Raw genomic sequence first — 23,330 nt, 5'->3', positions numbered from 1 at the left:
GCGGCGAGACGCGAGTGGGTCGGTGGGCAGTGGGGCCGTTTCCCTCAGACCGCGGGGGCGGGGTGGGGTAACGGCCGGCGCGCGCCGTCCCCAGCGCTGCGCTGCGGGGCCGCGGGGCCACGTGCTCGCCGCCTGCCGTCACCGGCCGTGGCCACCAGCCGCGCGCGGGCACGGTGTCCGTCGCGTCCCTCTCCCCCCTCCCTGCCCACGCCGTCCTCCGCGACCCCGCCCGGGTGGGCGCCCGGCAGCCGAGGCGGGCAGCGCCCGCGCTGACCCTCTCCCCCCGCCTCCCCGCGTGCACGTGCGCGGCCCGCCGCGGCGCCTTGCTATGGGTGCCGGCGCCGCGGCCACGCGAGACCGCGGCCGGCCGAGACACCCGGCCTCGCGAGGCCGGGAACGCGCTTCCACGCGGCGGGCTGCCTTGCGGCGAGCGCGTCCCGTCACGCTCCCCGTCACGCCCGGTCGCGTTCCCGAGCTGTGGCCCACGTGTGGCCGTGGCCGCCGCGCTGCCCGCGGGCGCTGGGGACCGGGGAGGGCGCGTCGCGGGGAGGGGGAAGGGAGGGGGAGCGGCCGGCGCCCGGCGGTGGGGCTGTCCGCGCGGCGCCGAGTGGGCGGCGGGGCGCGCGCGGCGGGGGCGCGCGGGGTCTCCAGTGGGAACCGCGCGTTCCCTGTGGCAGCGCCGGGGAGGGCGGGGGGTGGGGAGGAGGGGGAGGGGGGAGAGCGGCCTGCTCCTCCCCCCTCCCCTCCCGCCTCTGCCCCTGCCCCGGGGCGGCGGGTGGCGCTGGCCGCGGCGGCTCGGGGCTCAGTGTCCTTGTGCGGAAATGACACACGGTCCCGTCACGTCACGCGAGAGCGCAGCGCGCGGACCCTCGCACACAAAGAGCGGGGGGGAAACGCGGGCACCAGCGGCGGCCGCTCCAGCCGCCCCCGCCGTCCCGGGGCTCCCGTGCCCCCGCGCGGAGCCGAGGTAAGTCCCGCTGCCGCCGCTCGCCGGCCGGGCGGCGGGAGGGGCGCCGCTCCGCGCAGCCCTCGGCGGGGAGCGCCGCCCCGGCGGGTAGGGGAGGAACGGGGAGGGGGGCCGCGCCAGCGAGCGGGGGAGCGGGAGGCGCGGGGCCGGCCCCTCCCCCCGGCGGCGGCGCGGGGCCCCGCCGCCGCTCTCCCCCGCCCCCCCCCCACCCACGCCGCGGGGCGCGGGCGGCCGGGGGCGGGGGGCTCTTTGTTCGTTGCTTGGAACGTTGCTATAGCGCTGCGGCGCAGGGCGCGCGAGGGCGCGCGCGCCCGGCCCGGGTGCCTCCATCTGCGGGGCGGGGGGAGGAGAAGGAGAGGGGAGAGTGGAACGGTCACGCCGCCGTCACCTCCAGTCTCACCTTATCCCCTCCCCCTACCCTCCCCCCCCCCCCCCCCCGCAGCGCCGGCCACATAGATCCGCCCGGGCAGGGTTCGGACCGGAAGCACCAACCGCCGCCGCCGCCGCCTCGGGCTCGTGGGTCTGACCGCGGAAGCGGCCCCGGCCGCCGCGTGCGGGGCGCGCGGGGCGTCCTCACCGCAGCCCCCGCCTCCGGGCGGGGCCTCGCCGCCGCGCCGCTCCCACGTGGCGCCCGCCGCCGCCGCCCCTCCGCGGGGAGCCCCGGCAGTGCGGGGGGGCGAACGGGGAACCCCGGCGGTGCGGGCTGCCTGGCAGCGTCCCTAGCTGCTGCCCCCCCCCTCCTGCTGCCGGCCCCCCCCAGCCTTCCCCTCCCCGTGCCCGCCGCCGCGCCACGCGGTGGCTTCGCAGGAGCCCGTGGAGCAGCGTGGGGCCAGGCGCCCTGCAAAAGCGTGGGCTGGGGTCAGGCCCCTGCCTGGTAACGACGGTGGCGGTGGTATCGAGTGGGTGATTCTGTGGTCATTCACATCGGTTCTTCGGCGGGTGGTGCGCCGCGGGGACCGGAGAGGGCCACCGCGGGGGAACCGTCCGCCTCTGCCCAGATCGCCCGCTGCCTCTACCCTACTTTCCCCTGCGGTATGTCCACGCAGCCTTTTGTAAATAGAAGGGAACAAACTCTGAACCAGCAGAATGCGAGCCGGCGGCAGGCCAACAGCCATGTGACGGCTTCCACATAGCGTTGACGCAGTCCCAGAGCTTTTTGGATTGAAGTGCGGGTAGAGCGTGTCGCTGCCACCTATAAAAAAACAGTGTATCCCCGACCCCTGGGGCAGACACATTTAAACAGGGAAAGAAAAGCCTTTTCTCTGCTGCTGGCCGATACCTAGTCATCCGATTGTGAATTTACGTGAATGATTACATCTAATAAAACAAATAGTTGCCAGTATATGTTGATACATTTTCCTTTTCTCTCCTGCTAAATCAAACTCGGCATTGGACCAACTTTTCATTTTTGCTAAGTATTTTCATAGCTTAAGTAAGTCCAGTGGCTAAAAATAAGGGAGAGTTGATTGCAGTTTGGAGGAGATTTTAAATTGTCTGTACAGAGTTCGGGTGGAACAGTATTTTAAGATAAAAGCAAAGAACGAGGGCAAAGAGAATGAAGCGTGGAGGAAAAACAAAATGTTTCTAATAGACCAGGGGAAGACACCTAATTGAAGCAAAACCAAATTGATGCATTAATGCTGGAAATAAACTAGGTTAGCATTTTGCTGATCAGTGCAAGATTAAACTGGTGTTTGATAAAGTACGGGGGACAGGTTGAGAAAACTTCAGCTTTAGGCAACTTGTGGGAAAACTGAGGACAGTGATTTTATTTTTTTTTAAACTACATCTGCAGATGTAAGTAAAATGAAATAAAAAAAGACCCAAATTGAGAACATGCCCTCTAAGTTCTGTTGGCAAAATGCCTCTGTTGCAGGCTGGCTTCAGTGAAGACTTGAGGCTTCCTGTCCTCCTCCACAGGGCAGCAAAGGAGGTTTTCAAACTATGTTAAGTATAGGGATTTTATTGTCCGTAAGGGTACTGCTTCCAACAACATCTGCTGGCTCTTTTAAGAGTATTTTTTCATAGTTTTAGAACTTGTTATACATGTATTTATAGTCGGAAGATGATTGTAATGTTGCAGTACTGTTTTCTAAAGTATTTAATGTTTCAAGTCTCAGTACTGGATATCAAGAATAAGTTTTACTCAAAAACTTCACTCAGGTCACTAGCAGCACCCTACTATCTCAAAATTGACAGAGTAGAAAGCATCTGCTTGTAATATTCTTTATATTGTCTACTTGCATTTTGCTCATTGCTCAGTTAACTGAGGCAATGTTCTTATTTCACAGTTTCTTTAAGATGGGTAGTCAATTTGAAATTAGTTATCTTTTTTTTTTTTTTAATTAAGGTGGTTTCAGGTATCAGACTTCTTCAACCTCCTACCTTTTCAAGTAACTTCTCAAGCTTTTTCAAAATTTTCCTCAGAAAAGTCACAAGTTATAAGGAAGCCTGACTAAATATATACACACTGCAGTCAGGTGTGCAAATCAAACAATACTGATTTCCCCATCCCTCCCCAGTTTCTGTCTGTTATAATGGTTTTAGGTGTAATTTGTAGCATTAGTAAGTAATGTTGTTTCAGGCAGTACACTGACAGTGACCCTTTCTAGTTATTTGCTTATTCTGGACATCAGTGTGGTGATGAAGTTTTCAGCAATAGGAGGATACTTAAATAGAAAATAAAAATACTGATGAAAATGCAAAAAAGTCCAGAAAAAAATTTGTATTGTTTTGCTTTTCTTGAGAAGGCCATGTATTCTGTAATATTTAAAGTCAAATCACTGGCCCGTGGAACTGAACAGAAGGCAAACATTGCCTGTACGAAATACATTTTACGGCTCAATTTTGGAGTGGTATTTATGTGTAATTTAGTTGAATTGAATTTGAGTTGCATTGTTTTTTACAAGTTGAAGGAATCAAATGTACCCTGAGGATAATTGCAATATTGAAATTATTGAACCCAGTGCTACAGCTAGGAAGTAGAAGATGCAGATGACTTGGCTCCCAAAGCAGAACCCAGAACTCACAGTTCTCTCGGTTTGCTTCCAGCCCAGCAGGAGAGCTTTCCAAGAGACAGCCTGGAAAGCAACGCACACCCGAGCAGGAGGCAGCTCCTGGGCAGCCTGAGCAGAGGCGTGTGCCTTCGGTCCTGTCTCCTCCTGGGACTCCAGGGCTGCGTGTTGAGAATGGCTGTTGGCTCTCATTATTTCAAAGTGTTACGCAGGAATCGGTCTTCTAAAATGTCACGAGGGACAGGATTTCACGCTGTCACCAGGCGGTTAGAGCAGCCTTCCGCTCACCTGCTGCATGGGAGAGGACTACTCCCACCTACCCACACCTCCTTTCAAGGCTGTGGGTTTCCCTTGGGAAGCATCGGTTGCTTTCTGGGTTTAACCAGTGCATGCTTCATATGAAATGTGCTGAGGATAAATATATATACATATGTACACACACACAATAGTTTTGGTTGACTCTGGGTAAACCACGCTCTAATTACATAGCATAATACCATTGCAATTTTGTGATAAAGTCCTGTTACAGGAAGGCATGTGTAGGAGTAGGTGCTACTTCTGGCTGTTAAACAGCAGTTCAATGTACAGATCTTGTAAAATTCAGCCAATGTTACCTCCTTAGAATATCAGCTTCTTTGGTATTCCCATCATTTATTTAACTTTACTAGGTTACCTGTGCTTTAAGAGGAGTATTGTATCTTTCACTGCATTCTGAAAGCAAGGAAATTGAGCAGCTTATTCCACATACACTATTAAACACATATTTAATGTTACTAGCAAACACGTGTATTGTAACTTTTGACCAAAATGTAAAGAACAATTCATCTCTTCAGAAGCAAATGACATTCAAGTAGAATACTTTTCATTGAAGCCTCTGAGTTTAATATATGAAGCAATGTACCACCATGAGGCTTTAAAGGAATAAACATCTCATAGTACACAATGTCTGAACCCCTGTATTTGTAATAACATTCTTGTAGTTGATAATGCAAAATTAGAGACATTCCTTCCAACCTACATGAAGATACTAAAATATTTAGTGGGATGGTGTGCATTCAAGAAGCAGCATCTACACATTTACCGTGTATTAATGAACTGAACAGCACAGTTATGCAAGCATTTAAATTATAAATAGCAACTTCTATAAAACTGGTAACAGACATTCTTATTATATTAGAGTATATTAGTTAAGATAATGATTTATTTACATTTGTAGTTACAATTAATAAGTGTTATGAAAACATTTGCTTTCCACATACAGTGTGTGTGCACTTTTATACTTTTCTACATGGTTTTCTCACTAATCTTTTTTTTTCAGTTGTTGGAACTTATTACGTTAGATATGGGTGTTTGAGGAGTAAAGAGTTATGTTTTTAGCTATGAACAGCAGAACAACACTATTTTTTTTCTGATCAATCGGGCTTTCTTTAAGAATGATTGCAAAGGCAGAGAACTGCCTTGATCTTACATTATCAGCAAGATCTTTCCTCTTTGCATTGTGCTTTTACAATGGTCATGATCATAAGACAGGTAGGGAGGGTGTCCTCCAAGACTGACTGACACATCAGTAATTGTTAGGTGGTAAATAGGAGGAGGACAATGCACATCATGGGATGATTTAACTTAGGCTTATGATTCAATTCTGGTTTATATATCAATAATTAGGTACACTTTTATGCTACTTTTAAGTATCATTATGCATTATAGTAGATGATATGAGACTGAAATATGTTTGCAATTTGCTCGCTTACTCATAAAATCTTTTGTACCAAAGTGCTTTAAATCCTTAAGGCTTCAGTGCATATTTCGGGTAGGCACATTTTTGCTAAATGGATCACATTTTTTGCTCTACTTGCACAGGCATCTTCAGGGTGGTAGTTAGCACTAAACACACAGAGGAACATTCCAAAACCTCATTTTTAAGGCATTCTTCCATGCTTTGGAGCTTGCAGCATTGCAGTATGCTCTGAGCTTCACTGTTAGCCACTGGTAATACCATTTCAATGTTGAATGCTGTTACAAAAGGGGTACAATGATACAATTAAGTGTCATAACATGGTAGGTCTTTTGTATAGAAGCATGTGTCTAAGTGATACCAATGGAAGTGGGGAGTGTTAAGTCCCTTCCTTGAGCTGCTTCATTCCACATCTAATCTGATGGGAAGAAGGGAGAGCGGGAGCTGTGGGAAGGGGATTCAGCAAAGAGTGCTGGGACCCCCCTTCTTTCCCTGCCCCCCTTGTGCCCTGGCCCACCAGTCCTCTTCCCACTTGCCCTCCAGCGTGCCATAACCTGGTGATTAGATCACTCTTCCAGGATTTGGGGACCTCGATTAGATCAATGTCTAGAGTTAGACTGTAATGCATATTCAATTTATTAGAAGTAGCTGAAGTTGAAAGAGGAGGACACAGTGCTGTATATCACATCAGTTCTCGGCAAATAGGCTCATTGTACATGAGTTAAAAAAGAATAGTATCATTGTTTGCATGATTGCAAATCTAGGGGTTTTTATTCACTTCTCTTAGAAGAACAAGGCTTTAATGATCTTAAGAAAACCATCCTTTTTGGTTCGGGTTTTTTTCATAGAATCATAGATTCATAGAATGGTTTGGGTTAGAAGGGACCTCAAAGATCATTTCATTCCAACCCCCCTGCCATGGGCAGGGACACCCTCCACTAGACCACATTGCCCAAAGCCTCATCCAACCTGGCCTTGAACACTTCCAGGGAGGGGGCATCCACAACCTCTCTGGGCAACCTGTGCCAGTGCCTCACCACCCTCACAGTGAAGAATTTTGTCCTTATATCTAATCTAAATCAACCCTCCTTCAGCTTAAACCCATCACCCCTTGTCCTATCACTGCCTGCCCTTGCAAACAGTCCCTCTCCAGCTTTCCTGTAGGCCCCTTCAGGTACTGGAAGGGTGCTGTAAGGTCTCCCTGGAGCCTTCTATTGTCCAGGCTGAACAACCCCAACTCTCTCAGCCTGTCTTCATAGGAGAGGTGCTCCAGCCCTCTGACCATCTTCTTGGCCCTCCTCTGGACTTGCTGTTGGACTCCCCAACAGTTCCCCTTCTTGTACTGGGGACCCCAGAGCTGGATGCAGTACTCCAAGTGAGGTCTCACAACAGTGGAGTAGAGGAGGAGCATCACCTCCCTTGACCTGCTCGTCACACTGTTTTAGATGCAACCCAGGATATGGTTGGCTTTCTGGGCTGCAAGCGTGCATTGCCAGCTCATAACTGTTTCAAGTGTCAGGATGTGTGAGTGAGTCTGGAGGACTGAGCCAAAAGAAATGTTTGTGTCTTCCCAGGTCAGTGCTGGCATCCCCCAGGCTCCGTTGCGTGACACCTAGCAGTGGCTCAGCACAGGTATCTGTACAGTACCAGCACTAGTAGCTATCAAGGCAGTTTAGATGGGAAGGTGAGTATGTGCTGATACATCAGCAAGGTGTTTATTTTGAGACATTGATTGCACATAAATTATAAATTACATACTGTTTTCAAGACGACCATTCTCAATACATGAAATGTTGGTAATGTGAGGATGGGGCCTGTTTACCTCTTCTTCCTTGATTGTTGAATTTGTCCAAGTGCTACATATCTCTGTGTTTATCCTATGTTAGGTTTAGCTAATGACTGTACTAGAAACAAACTGTGATTAATGAATAGCAGAGTCTCTTTTGAAGAAAAAGTGAGAGTATCAGCTTTTTGCTTCATGTTTAGTGTTAAGAGGTATAGGATCCATCATCAGGGTTATAAGATTTATTCTTTCTGAGTGTTTTGCCCATGTTTTAGCATAAGCATAGAGAAACAATGTGTTAATTTACCTATTGTATGCCTGTTTCGTTAGGTGTTTCTGAACTGTTCATACATTCTTTGGAATTTAACTATACACAAGAGAGAAACCAAAGAACCCAGAGAAAATGCTTCTAAAATAACTTGGTTCATGAATTAAAATATTTACAAGCAAAATCCTAAAACTTGAAGTTTAAGGTTTATGTTCATATTTTGTAAAGCATGATTTTTTTTGGCCAATTCAGGTGGAAATACAAGAAGTTTCAGCTAAAATTTAGAGATACGGGTGCTTAGGCTACAGCACCAACTGGCTTCATTAGGATCAGGATCTGGCTGTTGACGTAGGCTGCTGTTGTAGGTGTTTGGTATGTTTTGGAATCCACCTTCCAGATCCTCTTTTCAGCAGAAAGTAGCGTCCGTCTGTATCCCAGCAAGATAAAACTGCCAAGGCTGGTTGCTCAGCCAGTCACGGCTGCATACCTGGGCTCCCAACTTCAGCACAGAATGTTCACCCCTTCCTAGAACCAGCTCACTGCTGACCTGTAGATAGCATCGAGTCAGTATTAGGCTAACGGTGATAAATATATTCATCTTCTGTTTTGAAAAAAGACATATAAAGTAAGAATAAAATATGTTTAGATTATATGTAATCAACATGACAAGGAACAACTGTCAGGTGTTTGCTTTACTGGATGGATTTCTTACGTGATCGTTTTTTGTACTATTTTGTCCCAAGTTCTTTTAAGTCGTCTTTTTTTTTTTCTTTCCCCCAGCTTAGTTTATTCTCACAATCTGGGGCACAATGCTGCCTCAGAACAGCTTTTGACACTGCTGCCTCTTATGCGGAGGCGATAATTATTATTCATAAGTACTGATTCACTGCAAACAGTATTTTAAAGAATCTGAAGCTTTTTGTCATTAATGAACTTTAAACAATCAACAAAATTATTGTTAACCTTACATAGACAGGCTTACATGCATGGACATGCACACACACACATGCCGGCTTCCCCCTACCCATCTGACCTCATTCCTTACAGAAGCAATGATACAAATTGCTCTGTTGATATTTCTGTGTCTGCTCACTACTCGCTTGTGAGTCCATTGCAACCCAAATTTGTAGCGAGTTGGTGGTATAAATAGGTGATAAGTGAAGTTTCATGAAATGGTTCAACCAAGCTAGTTGGCTTGGTGGTATGAGAGAGATTTTAATTCTTTTCTGTCCCAAACCTCATGCATGCTCCTGAGCTGGGCCTGATTACTTGCCTTACCATTTACCTCTCTGAATTAGAAGAAAAATAACCCAGCAAAGAAAAAAGTGAATTGTTTTCTGTCAGTTTATCAAGCTAGCAGAGCTCACTGAAAGTTAAGGTGGGCTCCCATGCTTGACCAAGGGAGCCAGTGAGACTATGGGGCAGGAAATCAGCGGGGCAGTTGACTCCTGTCTCTTGACAGAAGCTGTTATATGTGCTTCATTTTCTCATAATATCTTAAGTTCTTACAAATCTCACAAAGAAGATCGGATACCAGATAATGAGAGAGAGATTACCAGGGCTCCCAAAACTGAAAAGGTTGGAGCTCATGCTTTGTTTGGAACCAAAGAGTTCAAATACAAAACCCAGTATTTCCAGGCCTTGTTGATTCGAGTCCATTCGTTGATGGACTATTCACTTTTAGCTGAATTCTGGCAGTTTTTGGGAAAAAAATTTTTTTTTTTCTTCAAATATGTGAAACACTGTTTTGACTTAATATTATTTGACCTGAGTTTGGGATAGCTTTGGTCTTCCTGCTGTTGCATCCTTTAGAAAGTTAACCAGGGTATGCACTTTGCTTTAGTTTTCACTTTTTCCAGTTTTAGAGTGGCTATTCAGGTCCTCATTTTATCTTCTCCTTCCAGTTTCCTTGTATTCTCTCAGAGGAATTCTCCTAAAGCATTCTTCCTATTTGAATAGCAGTAGTAGCAGCAGTTATAAGGAAATTATGATTCCCTAGATACCCTCCTAAATACTTTGTTGCCCCCCACCACCACCTTTATATTCTTCCCTTCTGACTCTGTTTACCATCTTTTAGTGTTTTGCTCTAATAGAGCAGCCTAGGACTATCTGGAAAACCATTTTGATCTCCATTGCAGAATATTCTGTGGTGGTATGGGCTGATGTGCTTACTGTCACCTCAGGCCCTCACAAACACTTCTTGAGCACTGACTGTCGTGGTTTAACCTGGCTGGCAGCTAAAACAACCACACAGCTGTTCGCTCACCTGGGGAAGAGAATTGGGGGAAAAAAAAAAAAGAGTAAAACTTGTGGGTTGAAATAATGACAGTTTAATAGAACAGAAAAGGCAGAGGATAATAATAACACCAACACTAATAATATCAATAATGATAAAAGAGTATACAAAACAAGCGATGCACAGCACAATTGCTCACCACCCACGGACCACCGATGTCCAGCTAGTTATGGAGCTGCAATCTTAACTCCTGGCCAGCTTCCCCACAGTTATATACTGAGCATGATGTCATATGGTATGGAATATCCCTTTGACCAGTTTGGGTCAGTTGTCCTGGCTGTGTCCCCTCCCAGCTTCTTGTGCACCCCTAGCCTACTTGCTGATGGGGCTTGTGTGAGAACTGAAAAATCCTTGGCTTGGTGTCAACATGGCCTAGCAACAACCAAAATATCAGTGTGTTATCAACATTATCCTCATCCTAAATCCAAAACACAGCACTATACCAGCTACTAGGAAGAAAATTAACACTGTCCCAGCCGAAAACAGGACACTGACACACGTTGGTCTTGTACCACATCCCTCAGAGCTAAGCCTACTACAGTATGGAGAAGTGTAAGAAAGATCTAGAAACTGAATGTCAATGTATCTGGGATATCAGGGCAAAATACGAACGTTTACTACTAGGTGCTTTTCTTAAGGTCCAGTGTAGCTTTTTGATGGTGCTGTACGAAATACACGGTCTTAGGATTTTTCATAAAGAGCTGTAGTGGCTGTGTCTAAATTTATAAATAATGTTGAGTTAGTAAGACTGGGTATTAACCCCCACCAGTGCTTATCAGGTGGTTTAGAAGTTGGTGCAGGCCACTTAAGTTTCATGCTGTTATGTCTTTACGGAGTTTACAAAAGTTTAAGTGAAGTGATTATAATCTGGCATAATTCATATGTGGATCAATTAATAAATGCAAGTCCTGAAATAGAGAGTTATAGTGGGTAAAAGGAGTAGATATCTAAGGGGTTTGTAGTAGCTCTACGTCCAACTGAGAGACTTTTTTGGTGACATGATGATGAAAACAATCTCATGTTATCCTGTAAAGATGCCCTTTATAAGGCTGTGTGTAGGGGCCATGTTGAAGAGTGGCACATCAGAGGATATTTTGGCTTATAGAGTGGCCCAGTATGAGCTGATTTTATAACTCCATGCATCTTTTGTTTGGGTGTGTGTGCTACCCATTGTAGTACAATCCTACAAAATCTTACCCTGAATGGGGTCTCATACTTACCGTTAACACCCATCAGTTACTGATGAGAAAATATTCATAACTACCCTAACTATACAGTATTCAAGTGTTTGCAGAGGTTTTTAACAATATTTTGATATTTAAAAAAATAGTTCTATTGGACAGTATTCGAAAGTAAGGTAGAGACTTTTTTTTCCCTCCAAAACAGATTTGCTTTGTCTTTCTCTCCTCATCTCTCTTTTAAATGTCATTATAATTCCCACTCCTGGGCTGTACGTACTTTTGATTGACTGGTTGCTTTATTCACTTGCTCCAGCCAGAGAGAAACCTGCCTTGATTTCAGATCTTGGCTAAAGGATAGGCAGGAACAGTTGAAAGGAAACTATTTGTAAGAAGAATTTAACTGTGGAAAATGTGAATTAATAATATTCTGGGGTTAAGTAAACATAATGCTGTGTGTAGATGAGCATGAGCGGCGTGTGACAGTTTGCCAGTCACCAGTTTACCAGTTGAGAGTGTCGGTTTGCAGCTGTGTGCCCTGTAACAGTCAGTGACATCTGATTAGGTTGTTTGCTTTGTAGATCTCTAAAAGATTTAGAATATCTTTCAGGAACGTGTCCACAGATTGATGTTTGCCCTCAAGTAATTTGCAAAATTAGTTTTCAAGGAAACAGAAATACAACTGAGTCTTTCACATGAGAAGTAATGCTAAAATCATGCTAGAATAATACATATATTTGTTTTTCCTTACAAAAAACATTCTTACATTATTTAGAGGCTGACAGAAAACAAGTAGTTACTGTAGATCTACAGATTGCTCTGCTTGAATCGATGCAATCCATATCAAAAGAGCAAAGATTTTTAAATGAAAACTTACTACAGCATGTATATGCCACTTCATGATGAGTCTTCCTTCTGTGATGACTTTGGGTCACCCACAATGACAATATAAAAACATTTGACTGTAATAAGAAGTAGTGACTTGGTGCAGGATGGAGAGTTTAATACAGTTGACTTCCGTTTATATACTGCCAGGATACTTTAGAGAGAAGGTTAAAATTACTTTTACTTTTCTCCATGCCAGAAAAAAACGTATAGTTTTAAATACATTCCTAGCTGTCGTATGCAGTCTGCAGTATAGTTTGCATGTTGACGGGTCTATAGATGGCCATGAAATTTATTGAAAATAGCTAGGTTCTACAAATGCACAGATTGGAAATTATCCATGGGCTGTTAATGCCCAATGGCTCTCGATTAAAAGTAATTATAAAACCAGATGTAGGTATTTCCTGATTCCAGAAGATGCTGATATTTATCTTTGTATTTTTGTTTTGTTCTTTAGTGAAATAGAAGATGAATTCAGCTGAAATCACTGATGATGATGAAGGTAAAATATTATACTTTGTGTAATTTATGATCAGGCAAAAATACTTGTTAAATGAAAGCCTTTGTAACCTGATAAAGAGTGCACTTGGATCAAGACAAATTACATTAATGGTTTTTAAAAAGCTATCTAAAATACACCGTTATCTTTGTTACTCATATTTTCTGCTCTACATCCTTCCTCCCCCTCAAAAAAATTCTTCCTACTGTAACTTTGTTTATACTTTAGACTCTTCTTTGGGGAAGAAAGTGTCATTTACTGGATGACTGAATGGTTCCCAGCATAATAAGAACTTGACTTTGGGGTGGCCTCAACATACACTTACCATACAAGTCATAAAAAATAATTATATTCTGCAAAACACATTTTCATAAAAAGAAACAAACCACAAAAGATTGTATTAAGGGTGTCGTGGTTTTCTGGAGAGAGTGCTTTATCTTTCTAAACCTTCTCTTTTTCCAGTAAAAATTCCTAAAAAAAATATTGTGAAAGTAGAAACAGAAAATGAAGATGAAGCTCTAGACTGCTCGGTAACATCCAGATCTGCTGAGAAACACTCACTGGATGGCGCAGTTACTTGCCTACAGGATTCCAACAAACGGAAACAGACCTCACTTGGTTGTGATGGTTCAGGGAGCCAGCAAGATGTCTTACCCAGTGTGAAGAAAAGACGCTTTACACAAGAGGTGACTTCTCTATACATGACTGTGTGATTTTTCTGTTCATATTTCACAGGCTAAATTCATTGCTACTATAAGCAAAATGCAAGTCATTTAACTAGATTTGCATTAGTAACGAGTTTGAGTCAAATATGGCTAATCTTAACCCAGTTTGCACACATTACTTGTCTGGGTATTTCTTTAAATAACGTGGGAGCGATCATATCTATGAAATACACTTATAGGTTAATTCATTCATGTGAAGTATATTTTTGTTGTTTGTCAGAGAATGTAGGAGCAGGTAGAGATTTGGATTAACTGAGCATGACTCTGATTACAGTCCCTCTCATGTCACACAGTCCTTCAGCTGGATCCTCAGTGGTAGATTCAGGGCTGTAATTCTTCCTTCTGTGACACAGATTTTGATGTCAATGAGACAAGTATAAATTTGTGTATTACTCGAAAGATAAAAATGCAAGGATGCAGAAGACTTCAGCATATCAAGAGCAGAATGTATTACAACTTCTGGTGCGGCATCCCACTTGTGACAATCCAGATGTTTGTCCAGCCGGTGAAGGAGATGCCCACTCTCTTCTGTTAACCTGTTGTAGTGTTTCACCGCTCTAGCAGTTGGAGATTTTCATTAATCTTTGCTGAAACTGAGCGAGTTTCTGTTTGTCCTTGTTCTTTTCAGTAGGGAAGGCAGTGATCATCTGTTCCTAGAAAAGTCTTCTGCACATGGGAAAATTGGTGTGATGTTGTCCACCTTCAGCCCTTCCTTTCCAAGACTAAAAGTCTGTTTCTTCAGTTCTTCTTCAGGAGTCACCTTATATTTTTGTTGTCCTCTTTGAGATTCCTGAAAGGGTAATGCCCAGTGTTGGATAGTCACGTCTCTTCTAACACCCTCTACAGCAGTATAACGACCTCCTGTTTTTCACACTCAGCACTTTATTAAAATAACCTAGATTCAAATTCATCCTCTTTTGAATAACTTCAGGCCCTGGGTTATATTTAGTTTATGACCTACTCTAATGCACATATCCTTTTCTGCTGTTCTGCTACCTAGCCAGTTATTCCGTGTTGTATTTGTGCATTTCATTTCTCCTTTCTAGCCATAGCTCTTCATATTTCTTTTTCTTGACTGTAATCTCTCTGACTTCTCGGGGCTGTTTTTTTTCCCTGAATGCCTGTGGTAGGTAGGTTTTAATGTTACTACACGGTTTCTTTCTTTTCCTTTCTCTTTTTCTTTTTACAACTTTCTTACATTCAGATTCTTAAAAGAGCTTTGTAATGGTCTCTGAATTGTGCTTGCTTTAGATTTTACTGTATGCTGTTTGCCTTTGATAATTTTTTAAATTTATTTGAACTGAGTTATAACTTTGGACTTATAGTATCAGAAAGTGACCCAGTAACAATGATGAAAATTCATTCTTGACTGACCCAAATGAATCAGCATGTTTAGTTAAATAACCAACCAGAAATTGTCCTCAATCCTAACAATATTTTTAAAGTTAATTATTTTTCTAGTACCAGTATTTTGGTTTAGTTGATGACTTCATAAACTATTTCTGTTTAAACAGAGGACAAAATGTTAATTATTTTTGAGAATATTGTGCTTGTATTGTATTTTTACTACACATCACATAGGCATCTATGTATGATATAAGCAGAGCTGTACTTTATGTACATAACTTTATGTTATGTAACTGTACTATTGGGCTGCTGGTGATTATATTACTAAATAACTTTCTATCAGAAGACATTTCACTTTTTTTTTAAATTCTGATTGTCACTTCATAACCTGAAATTCATTTTCCCTAATTTTCTTTTTTTAAAAAAAGTGTAGAAGATTGTAAGTTTAAAAAAAAAATGTGCAAGACATTTCCAAGTTCTCATGTGTTTGATAGAATCGTTTTATATGTTTCTTGCTCATATATTTATTCTTCTTTACTCATATGCTAGAATATCATGTTCTGTATACTTACAGATATTTAGACTTTGTTTATTAAGCATAATACAGGTCATAAATTAGCTGGACTTTAGCACTGAGCAGAGCAGTAACTAAACAACTTTTAAAACTTGGCTTAGGACTCCAAGAGATAATGTGAGAGACTATTTCACAATTACTTCCATTGGTCGATATTTACCAAAATACCACAAATACACAAAGAACATGTATAATATAAAACTTGCTGTGCAAATCTAATATAAAAAACAGCACTATCTTATTTATATCAAGTCTCATAGAACAATATCTTTGCTTATTTTTTGATGATACGTTAAAACTGATCATCTTAAATCTGTGTAGTATGATACAAAATGCATGGATGTTTAAAGATCAGTGTTACAGAAAACTAATTAAAAATATTAAATACTAGTTTAATTGGAGAATTTACGAAAAGCCATGTATTTATGCTGTGGCTAGTGCTGTTCCCAGATGGAAGCTGTATAAAGACAAGATAATTAAAAGCAAAGGGAAAGAAAACGAGAATGCATCTGAAATAGAAAATCCTTAAATATAGTCCCAAATGTGTTGTCATCTGTTAGTTGAACACTGATTACGTGTTTCTGAAACGCAGATAACCAAATCCGTCCCGCAACCAGATCGAAATACTGCGAGCTGCGTTAGTGAAAGGGCAGAAGTTCTGCTGCTGTCGCAGCAGAGATCCGCTGTAGTTAGTTCTTACCGTGAGCACTTCTCCTCCTCCAGAGCACCGCGTCCAAAACTAAGAATGCAAACTTTCACAATACTCGCTATCAAAGCGCAGTAAGATACTTAAGACAATGAATTTGTGCTCTTTAGTACACATTCTAATATTGCTTTGCCCTGGCTCTGTGTTTACATTAATAGAAGTGACCCCCACATTGCCAAGTTTTATTATATAAGTAATTAGGGAAAAGGTATGGCACGGGTTCTGATGAGAACCGACGGATGACCGGTGGCCTGTGGCAAGCTGTTTAGTAGAGAAGGAATGGAATGCATCATACTATCATACTCTGTATGTGAGGGAACATTTGGAACAGTCTCTGTAAAGAGTAGTGTTAATGGAAGAGCTAGCTACTTGGGTAGCAGGTGTCACTGTATGTGTAAGAAATGTATTCCCCAGAATCGCAGTTTTGTTTTGTTCTTTTGATCTAAAACAGTAAAAGAAATTTGTAATTCAGTCTGGAGGTCTGACTGGGGAGCAGAACTATGTTTATTGTCAGTGGAGACCTGCTTTCAGGTGATGTCTATTTGGGAGAGCTCTGTTACACCTGAAATACCTCTGGTTTTTTGACTGTCAAGTGCAGGTGGTGTATGATGACTTCAGTCCCAGTGTAGGAGCCTACAGTTAGGTGGGAGCAATGTGCATCACAGTTTGCTCACAGTGCAATCTTTTGTGTTTTGGTATCTTACAAGTCACAAAGAGTTGATTTAGTCAGGGTATATCACGTCTTGCTGGGGTAAGTCACCCTTTAATAGCTGATGGTGTTACAGGTTTCTTGCTGTCCTAATGGCAAGTGTGCTTTAATACGAGTGGGACTGGAGGGACAGTCTTCTAAATGGGACCTGGAAGTCAGGTGACTTAGGCACCTCCACAGCTAGGGATTTGGTGCACTGTGAAATATATTGCCTTTGTGTTACGCTTTCATTTTATCATCTGTCTACCCGCACAGCTTTGGTTGTGAAAACACAAGGTTTCATATGTAGGGTTGTATGATGTGAATGAGAGCAGAACTTGGGAACACAACTTCAATTTAATTGAGTCTGCTGGTTTCTAAACTTGGAATGGAAACCAGCTTGTTCTTTCTGAGCCTCTTTTGCGTATACGTCACATTAGAAATTAAAAAGTAATTAGATTCAATTTGTCACTGCAGTAAGCAGATGCCAAGTGTGAGCACACATAGGGACTAGATTAATTTCGTGAGTGTTACAGTTCTGTTTTTTTCAGAAAGGAATTTTAATTCAAGTTCCTCACTGTAGGACGTAGCGGAGGTCTTCACTAGAATTTCAAATTGCTTGTGGTTCTCAGCTCAGACCTCAAGTCTGTGTTCCATTTGTTTTAATACTTGAATGCAAATTCTGTGTTTTTATCTAATTAATGTTCTGTGGAAGAAGCCAAGAAAAATGTTTCAGTACAGTCTTCTCTAAAATCTGTGAGTGTTTTCTCATGTTTGAATTCTGTATGTTAGATTTTGATTCTTTTATTTACCTAACTTCCTAAGAATTGTTTGCAATATCCATGCATTTGCAAAATAACCCAACCCACCCAAGCCCTGCATATTTGCTGTGAATTGATGAAAATGCTTGCTTCCAATTTCAAGCAATGAGGAAGAGTTAGAAATTACTGAGAACATTAATTCCTTAAGAGCTCATTACTGTTTTTATATAAATAATTTAGAAAATTAGAAACCCATGAGTCTAAACTTCCCTGCCTTTCAGAAATAAGGAAATCTTAGGCTTCCCTTTTGAAAAAGATAATACGAAGGTACTTTTCACTTCGGTTTTAAGTTTTTATTATTTAAATAGAATACTTTTTTAAACATTACAGTCATTCTTAGAACTTGCTTAGGAGTTGTACACTGTTAAAAGATTAAAAAAAACCCAACCCTGTAGAAACCTTTCACATCAGAAAGAAGAGAATAAACATAATTTTGGTGTCTTACAGCTTTTGTGGTATTTTCAAAAGCTAACCTAAAGAGAGTGCTGGAACATTAAATGCAGTTGTTGGAGGCAGTGGCAAGGTCACAGGACTAGGAGTCAGAAAATCTAGATTCTATTCTTGGCTCTGTTGCTGACTTGTTGCCACCCAAATTCTCTACAGCCCAAGGTCCTCATGTGCAAGGTGAAGCATATTGATACTTAATTTGGGAGAGTATTTAGAGCTCTGTGGGTAAAGAGTACGAAGGTTTATTATTGCATTTCTGTTTCATGGAGAAAGCCATGAGCCAAAAAAACCCCCACCAAACACCTAACTAATATTTCACTGTGTTTTTCTTTTTCCTAGTGAATTTATTAATTTTGATTTATTTAACACAACTAAGTCCTCTGGAGAAAAATTGACTTGGCATATTTATGTAACAATGCCTGCTTAAGGGGCATATATTTATAGCTATATATTTTTAAGGCAATCTTACTAATACAATATTTATTCATTCAAAGGGCCCCCTTTCAAACATGAAGAACAGAGATACTGGTTCACCCACTCAGGTAAATGCAGAGCAGCCAAACAAGAACAAGAATGCCAACGTAACATGGCTCTGTGAAGAAGAATCCTTCAGTGATATAACCACTCCATCTTATAAAAAACCTCTCTATGGCATCTCACACAAAATCACGGAGAAGAAGAACCCGCCAGGAGCAGAGCAATTCACTTCTTATGAGTTGTTTGAAAAAATCAACCCCAGCAGTCCCTCGCATCTTCGGACTTTGAATGATCAACGCAAAAGGGACTCGGCTGCAGCCATTGCCGTAGCAGCGGCCGCCGCAGATTCTGACCCAAATATATATTCTTTGATACAGAAAATGTTTTACACGCTTAACACCCTCAATACCAACATGACTCAGCTTCACAGTAAAGTTGACCTGTTGTCTCTGGAGGTTAGCAGAATTAAAAAGCAAGTCAGTCCAGCGGAGTCTGTTGCAGACTTCAAGCCTCCACCGGAGTACCAGCTGACTTCTGCGGAGCTCAAACAAATCATGGATCAAAGCACGTCAGGCGGAGACTTAGCTTGCCGGTTGTTGGTGCAGCTCTTCCCAGAGCTCTTCAGTGATGATGAGTTCAGCAGAAGCTGCAGTGCATGCGGCTTTCTCAACAAAAGGAAACTTGAATCCCTTCATCTGCAGCTTATCCGTAACTATGTGGAAGTTTGTTATCCTTCTGTGAAGAATACAGCTGTGTGGCAGGTGGAGTGTTTGCCTCAAGTCAATGATTTTTTCAATAGATTTTGGGCTCAAAGGGAAATGGAAAACAGTCAGCAGAACGTGCAATCGTCCAGTTTTTATGAGACTGAGCAGGTCGAATCCTCTCATTTTATGGAGGATAAAGAGCAGGAGGAAGCTTTGTCCTTGGACAGGAGTACTGCCATTGCCTCAGATTACATGCTGGATGCTCAGGACCTCAATGAATTTTTAGATGAAGCTTCTTCTCCAGGGGAATTTTCTGTTTTTTTGTTACACAGATTGTTTCCGGAACTCTTTGACCACAGAAAATTAGCTGAAAGGTACAACTGTTTTGGAGACTCTGGAAAACAGCTGCTGGATCCTCATCGGCTTCAAATAATCCGTAGGTACACTGAAATTTACTTCCCAGATGTGCAAGAAGAAGAAGCCTGGTTGCAGCAATGTGTTCAGCGAATAAATGATGAGCTTGAAAATACGTATATGGATGGAAGTGAATGTGATCAGATGAGAGATGACTGTTACGATTCTTCTAGTTTACCAGATGATGTATCAATCATAAAAGTGGAAGACAGTTTTGAATATGAAAAACCTGGCAGGCGCTCAAAAAAAATTTGGCTTGTACCCATAGACTTTGACAAACTTGACTTTCCCCCTCCTGATTTTGATGTCCCTGTCTCGGATTACCTGTTGAACAAAGAACAGATTAAAAGCATATATGAAAGCAGTCTTTCCATAGGTAACTTTGCCTCTCGATTGCTTGTTCTCTTATTTCCTGAACTGTTTACTCATGAAAACTTACGGAAGCAATACAACTGTAGTGGATCTTTAGGCAAGAAACAGCTCGACCCCACTAGAATTAAATTAATTCGACATTATGTGCAGATACTGTACCCCAGAGCAAAGAATGACAGAGTATGGACATTGGAGTTTGTTGGGAAGCTTGATGAGAGGTGTCGGCGAAGAGACACGGAGCAAAGGCGCACATACCAACAGCAACGGAAAATCCACATGCCGGGGCCCGACAGGAGGGAATTTCTCAGCTATGCAATAAACCCCGAGAGGTTTCGAGAAGAATTCGAAGGGCCACCGCTGCCACCAGAAAGAAGCAGCAAGGATTTTTGCAAGATACCACTCGATGAACTCGTGGTTCCTAATCCAGACTTCCCTGTGCCTTCTCTGTATTTGCTGTCTGATAAGGAGGTAAGAGAGATAGTGCAGCAGAGCCTGTCGGTTGGCAACTTTGCTGCCAGGCTTCTCGTAAGACTCTTTCCCGAACTCTTTACTCCGGAGAATCTCAGAATGCAATACAACCATTCAGGTGCTTGTAACAAAAAACAGCTCGATCCTATCAGACTGAGACTGATCCGTCATTACGTGGAGGCAGTTTACCCCGTGGAGAAAATGGAAGAAGTATGGCATTATGAATGTATACCGAGCATTGATGAAAGATGCCGGCGTCCTAACAGAAAAAAGTGTGATATACTGAAAAAAGCAAAGAAAGCAAAAAAGTGACAGGCTCTTTAAATTCTTAAGACTTTGACCACTAAATTATTGTCAGGATTATGCTTTGGTTTAGACTGAGGGGCCTGTCGGGAGCTGAGGGTGCTCAGCATCTGGGACAGTCAGGCACTAAGTTTGTTGCGTTTTAACGTGTGTGTTGCATCTCTGTGGGCACGGCAGCAGTGGGAAGTGGCTTACTACGTTTGTACGTGGGTAAAGACCATGAGTCATCGGTGACAGAGTTATCAGTGACTCGTTAAGAGCATGATTTTCACTGGTGCAACTACATGTATTGAAACTGTATTACTCCACTCCCCATTTCTGCGTCTTCCTTTTTTTATCACTTTCTAATAATAAAGAACTTTTTTTTTTATTCTTGTGCTCTTCAGGGGCAGTTTTTCATTATACCCTTATAAACAGTCTTGTTAGTGAATTCAGAGGTTGAAATTTAAACTTAATTTAAATTTGAAAGTGCCACATTCATTGGAAATCATTGGAATATTAGACTTTGCTTCTACAGTAATTGCAGCTTCACAATTGTTTTGTTCTTGATACCGAGGTACTGAAAATAATAATACTGTGTCAAAGAATGGGTCAGAATGGTCTCATTTGCATTTTTGACTGTTACCTAGGTTTTATTTCCAAAACCAAGAATTAACTGTTGAAGAATTGAGATGTGAACTTAGACATAATGTGAATGTTTGTTTTGTTTTGTTTTTTTTATATTGGCACCCCAATCCTGCCCCTGTGAGTTTGTTGGGGTTTTTTTCTGTTTTGTCCAGTGTCACTGCTGGTGTGACTAAGGATGGCTCGTCTGAATAAAGCCAGCAGAATAGACCCAAGCCTATACCCGTGGAATGTCTTGCCATCGCCTGCTTGCCATTCTGTTTGTAAAATAACAAAGACAACAACAAAAAGACCTGAAACAAGAACTTAGAAAAATTTTAGACCTTACTCTCTATCAAAATCATAATTCCAGAGGTTTCCAGTATTCATATGGAATTGCATATATAAAAAGTACCTGCAAAGATTGGTTTTGTGATGGAATTAAGAATTTCAGGGTCCCTTCGTATGAGCTGTGGTAACGTCACTTATTCTTTGTGTGAATGCAGCACCATCTGCATATTTCGAGTGTAGGGATATTGAACTCTCTCACTTTGCCAAATTGACTTAGTGTAATTAGTAGCTATTTGGAGGCATAACTGTGTATGTGTAACTTAGGTTCATATGGTCATGTTTGCATCATTAATATGTTCAAGTCTAACAAAGACCGCCCAGAACCCAATGTGAATTTGCTGTATGATTTGTCACTGGAGCGCACTGCTTTAAAACTAGGTTTCCTCTTTTTTTTTTTTTTTCTTTTTCTCTTCTAGTACTGATAGAAGTGGTAAGAGTGAGTCAGACATGGATTCTTAAGGCAGTAAAGAAGGTAATTGCTTACTGACTGTTGCTGGAACATGTTGGAGCAATTGCTGATGTTCTCTGTGGTCCTTTTTTGTTGTTTACTTAGATGGGTCATAGTATCAAATTTTAAGTCAGTTCCAGTGTAATTTTCTATTTTAGCATTTGTAAGAAAGTACAAAATACTTGATATTTTTACTTCAGATTTTTAGAATTTATTGTTCTTAGAGTCATATTGATCCCTTTCTTTTAAAAGCAAAACAAAGTGTTTTTTCCTAATGGCAAGAACTAGTAAAAATATTATGTTAAACCAGGAGTAAATCATAATAGATCGTAGCATTTGCTCATTTTCCCCATATGCTAGCAACATTCTCAAAGAATGTATGAAGAAAGTCATGAATGTACTAAATAATACACTGATACTGTTTATATCCATTTAAATGTTTCCTGTTGGTTTAAATAATAGCAGACCATGCACAAAATGGATATCAGAGCAAATATGGCTATAATAAAATGAAAACATTTTACCAAAGATAAAGAACTGATACCACAATGTCTGCATCTTATCTTTAATTTTAGTGCATTAATTTAGCAAATTGAATGTATCAGAAACCAAGACTTTCTCTTGTAATTGTATGCTACCTAGCACCTCTGTGAATTTTTTTACATGCACTTTTATGGGAGATAGAAAATGACAGAAATTATTAACAGCTGCTTAATTTGTTGTTGCAAATGGCTGGCCAGAAGGTAAGAAATATAATTATATTTTCTTATCTTAATGTCATACACATTTCACCACTTAGTGATGTCGAAGCTCCCAGAAGAATTCAATATCTATTAAACTTTTGTACAATTGACAGATGTTACTAGCTAGCATGCAAATTTGAGACATACTGGCTTTTACTGTAGAGGTTGACGTGAAGTCAAAAAATCAGTCCATTCATATTATCTACTTAGTAGTAAAAAACCCCAATTTTCACCTTTTAAAATTACGTTTTTGAAAGTGGGTATAGAAAGATTTTCATTGTTTTTTTCTCTTAACTTCTGTCTAATTGCTGTGTACATTCCTTTTATCTCACTCTTCACAACCCTTTCATGATTCGTTTGATTGTATGTTTTATAACTGATATCAAGAAAATACAGACATATGAATAGTGACACAGTTCACTAATGAAAGCTCTTGCAGTGCTTCTGAAGTACAGCCACTTCATCCAGTTGGTCAGTCTTGTAAATAAATTAAAGGTATATTATTTTCATACAA

General features: G+C 42.0%; 1 protein-coding gene across 6 annotated transcripts; it reads left to right on the top strand.

Annotated features, from left to right (window-relative positions):
* The first annotated feature begins 762 nt into the window (after positions 1–762).
* Positions 763–23,330, top strand: BEND3 (BEN domain containing 3). Of its 6 annotated transcripts, none has more exons than XM_054821179.1 (5): positions 763–967; positions 7,291–7,348; positions 12,584–12,628; positions 13,088–13,311; positions 18,428–23,330. In XM_054821179.1, the coding sequence occupies exons 3-5, from the start codon at positions 12,595–12,597 to the stop codon at positions 20,678–20,680; spliced, it is 2,511 nt and encodes an 836-aa protein (XP_054677154.1). In that variant the 5' UTR covers positions 763–967; positions 7,291–7,348; positions 12,584–12,594; the 3' UTR covers positions 20,681–23,330. The 6 variants fall into 6 exon arrangements, with proteins under 6 accessions (XP_054677154.1, XP_054677152.1, XP_054677153.1 ...); XM_054821177.1 differs by having other exon boundaries at positions 764–967; positions 7,291–7,400; XM_054821178.1 differs by lacking the exon at positions 7,291–7,348 and having other exon boundaries at positions 764–967.

Source organism: Grus americana, chromosome 3 (genome assembly GCF_028858705.1).
Source record: "Grus americana isolate bGruAme1 chromosome 3, bGruAme1.mat, whole genome shotgun sequence".
NCBI classification, from domain to species: Eukaryota; Metazoa; Chordata; class Aves; order Gruiformes; family Gruidae; genus Grus; species Grus americana.
The sequence above is the reverse complement of the archived record's forward strand: the minus strand, read 5'-3'. Positions and strand labels throughout refer to the sequence as shown.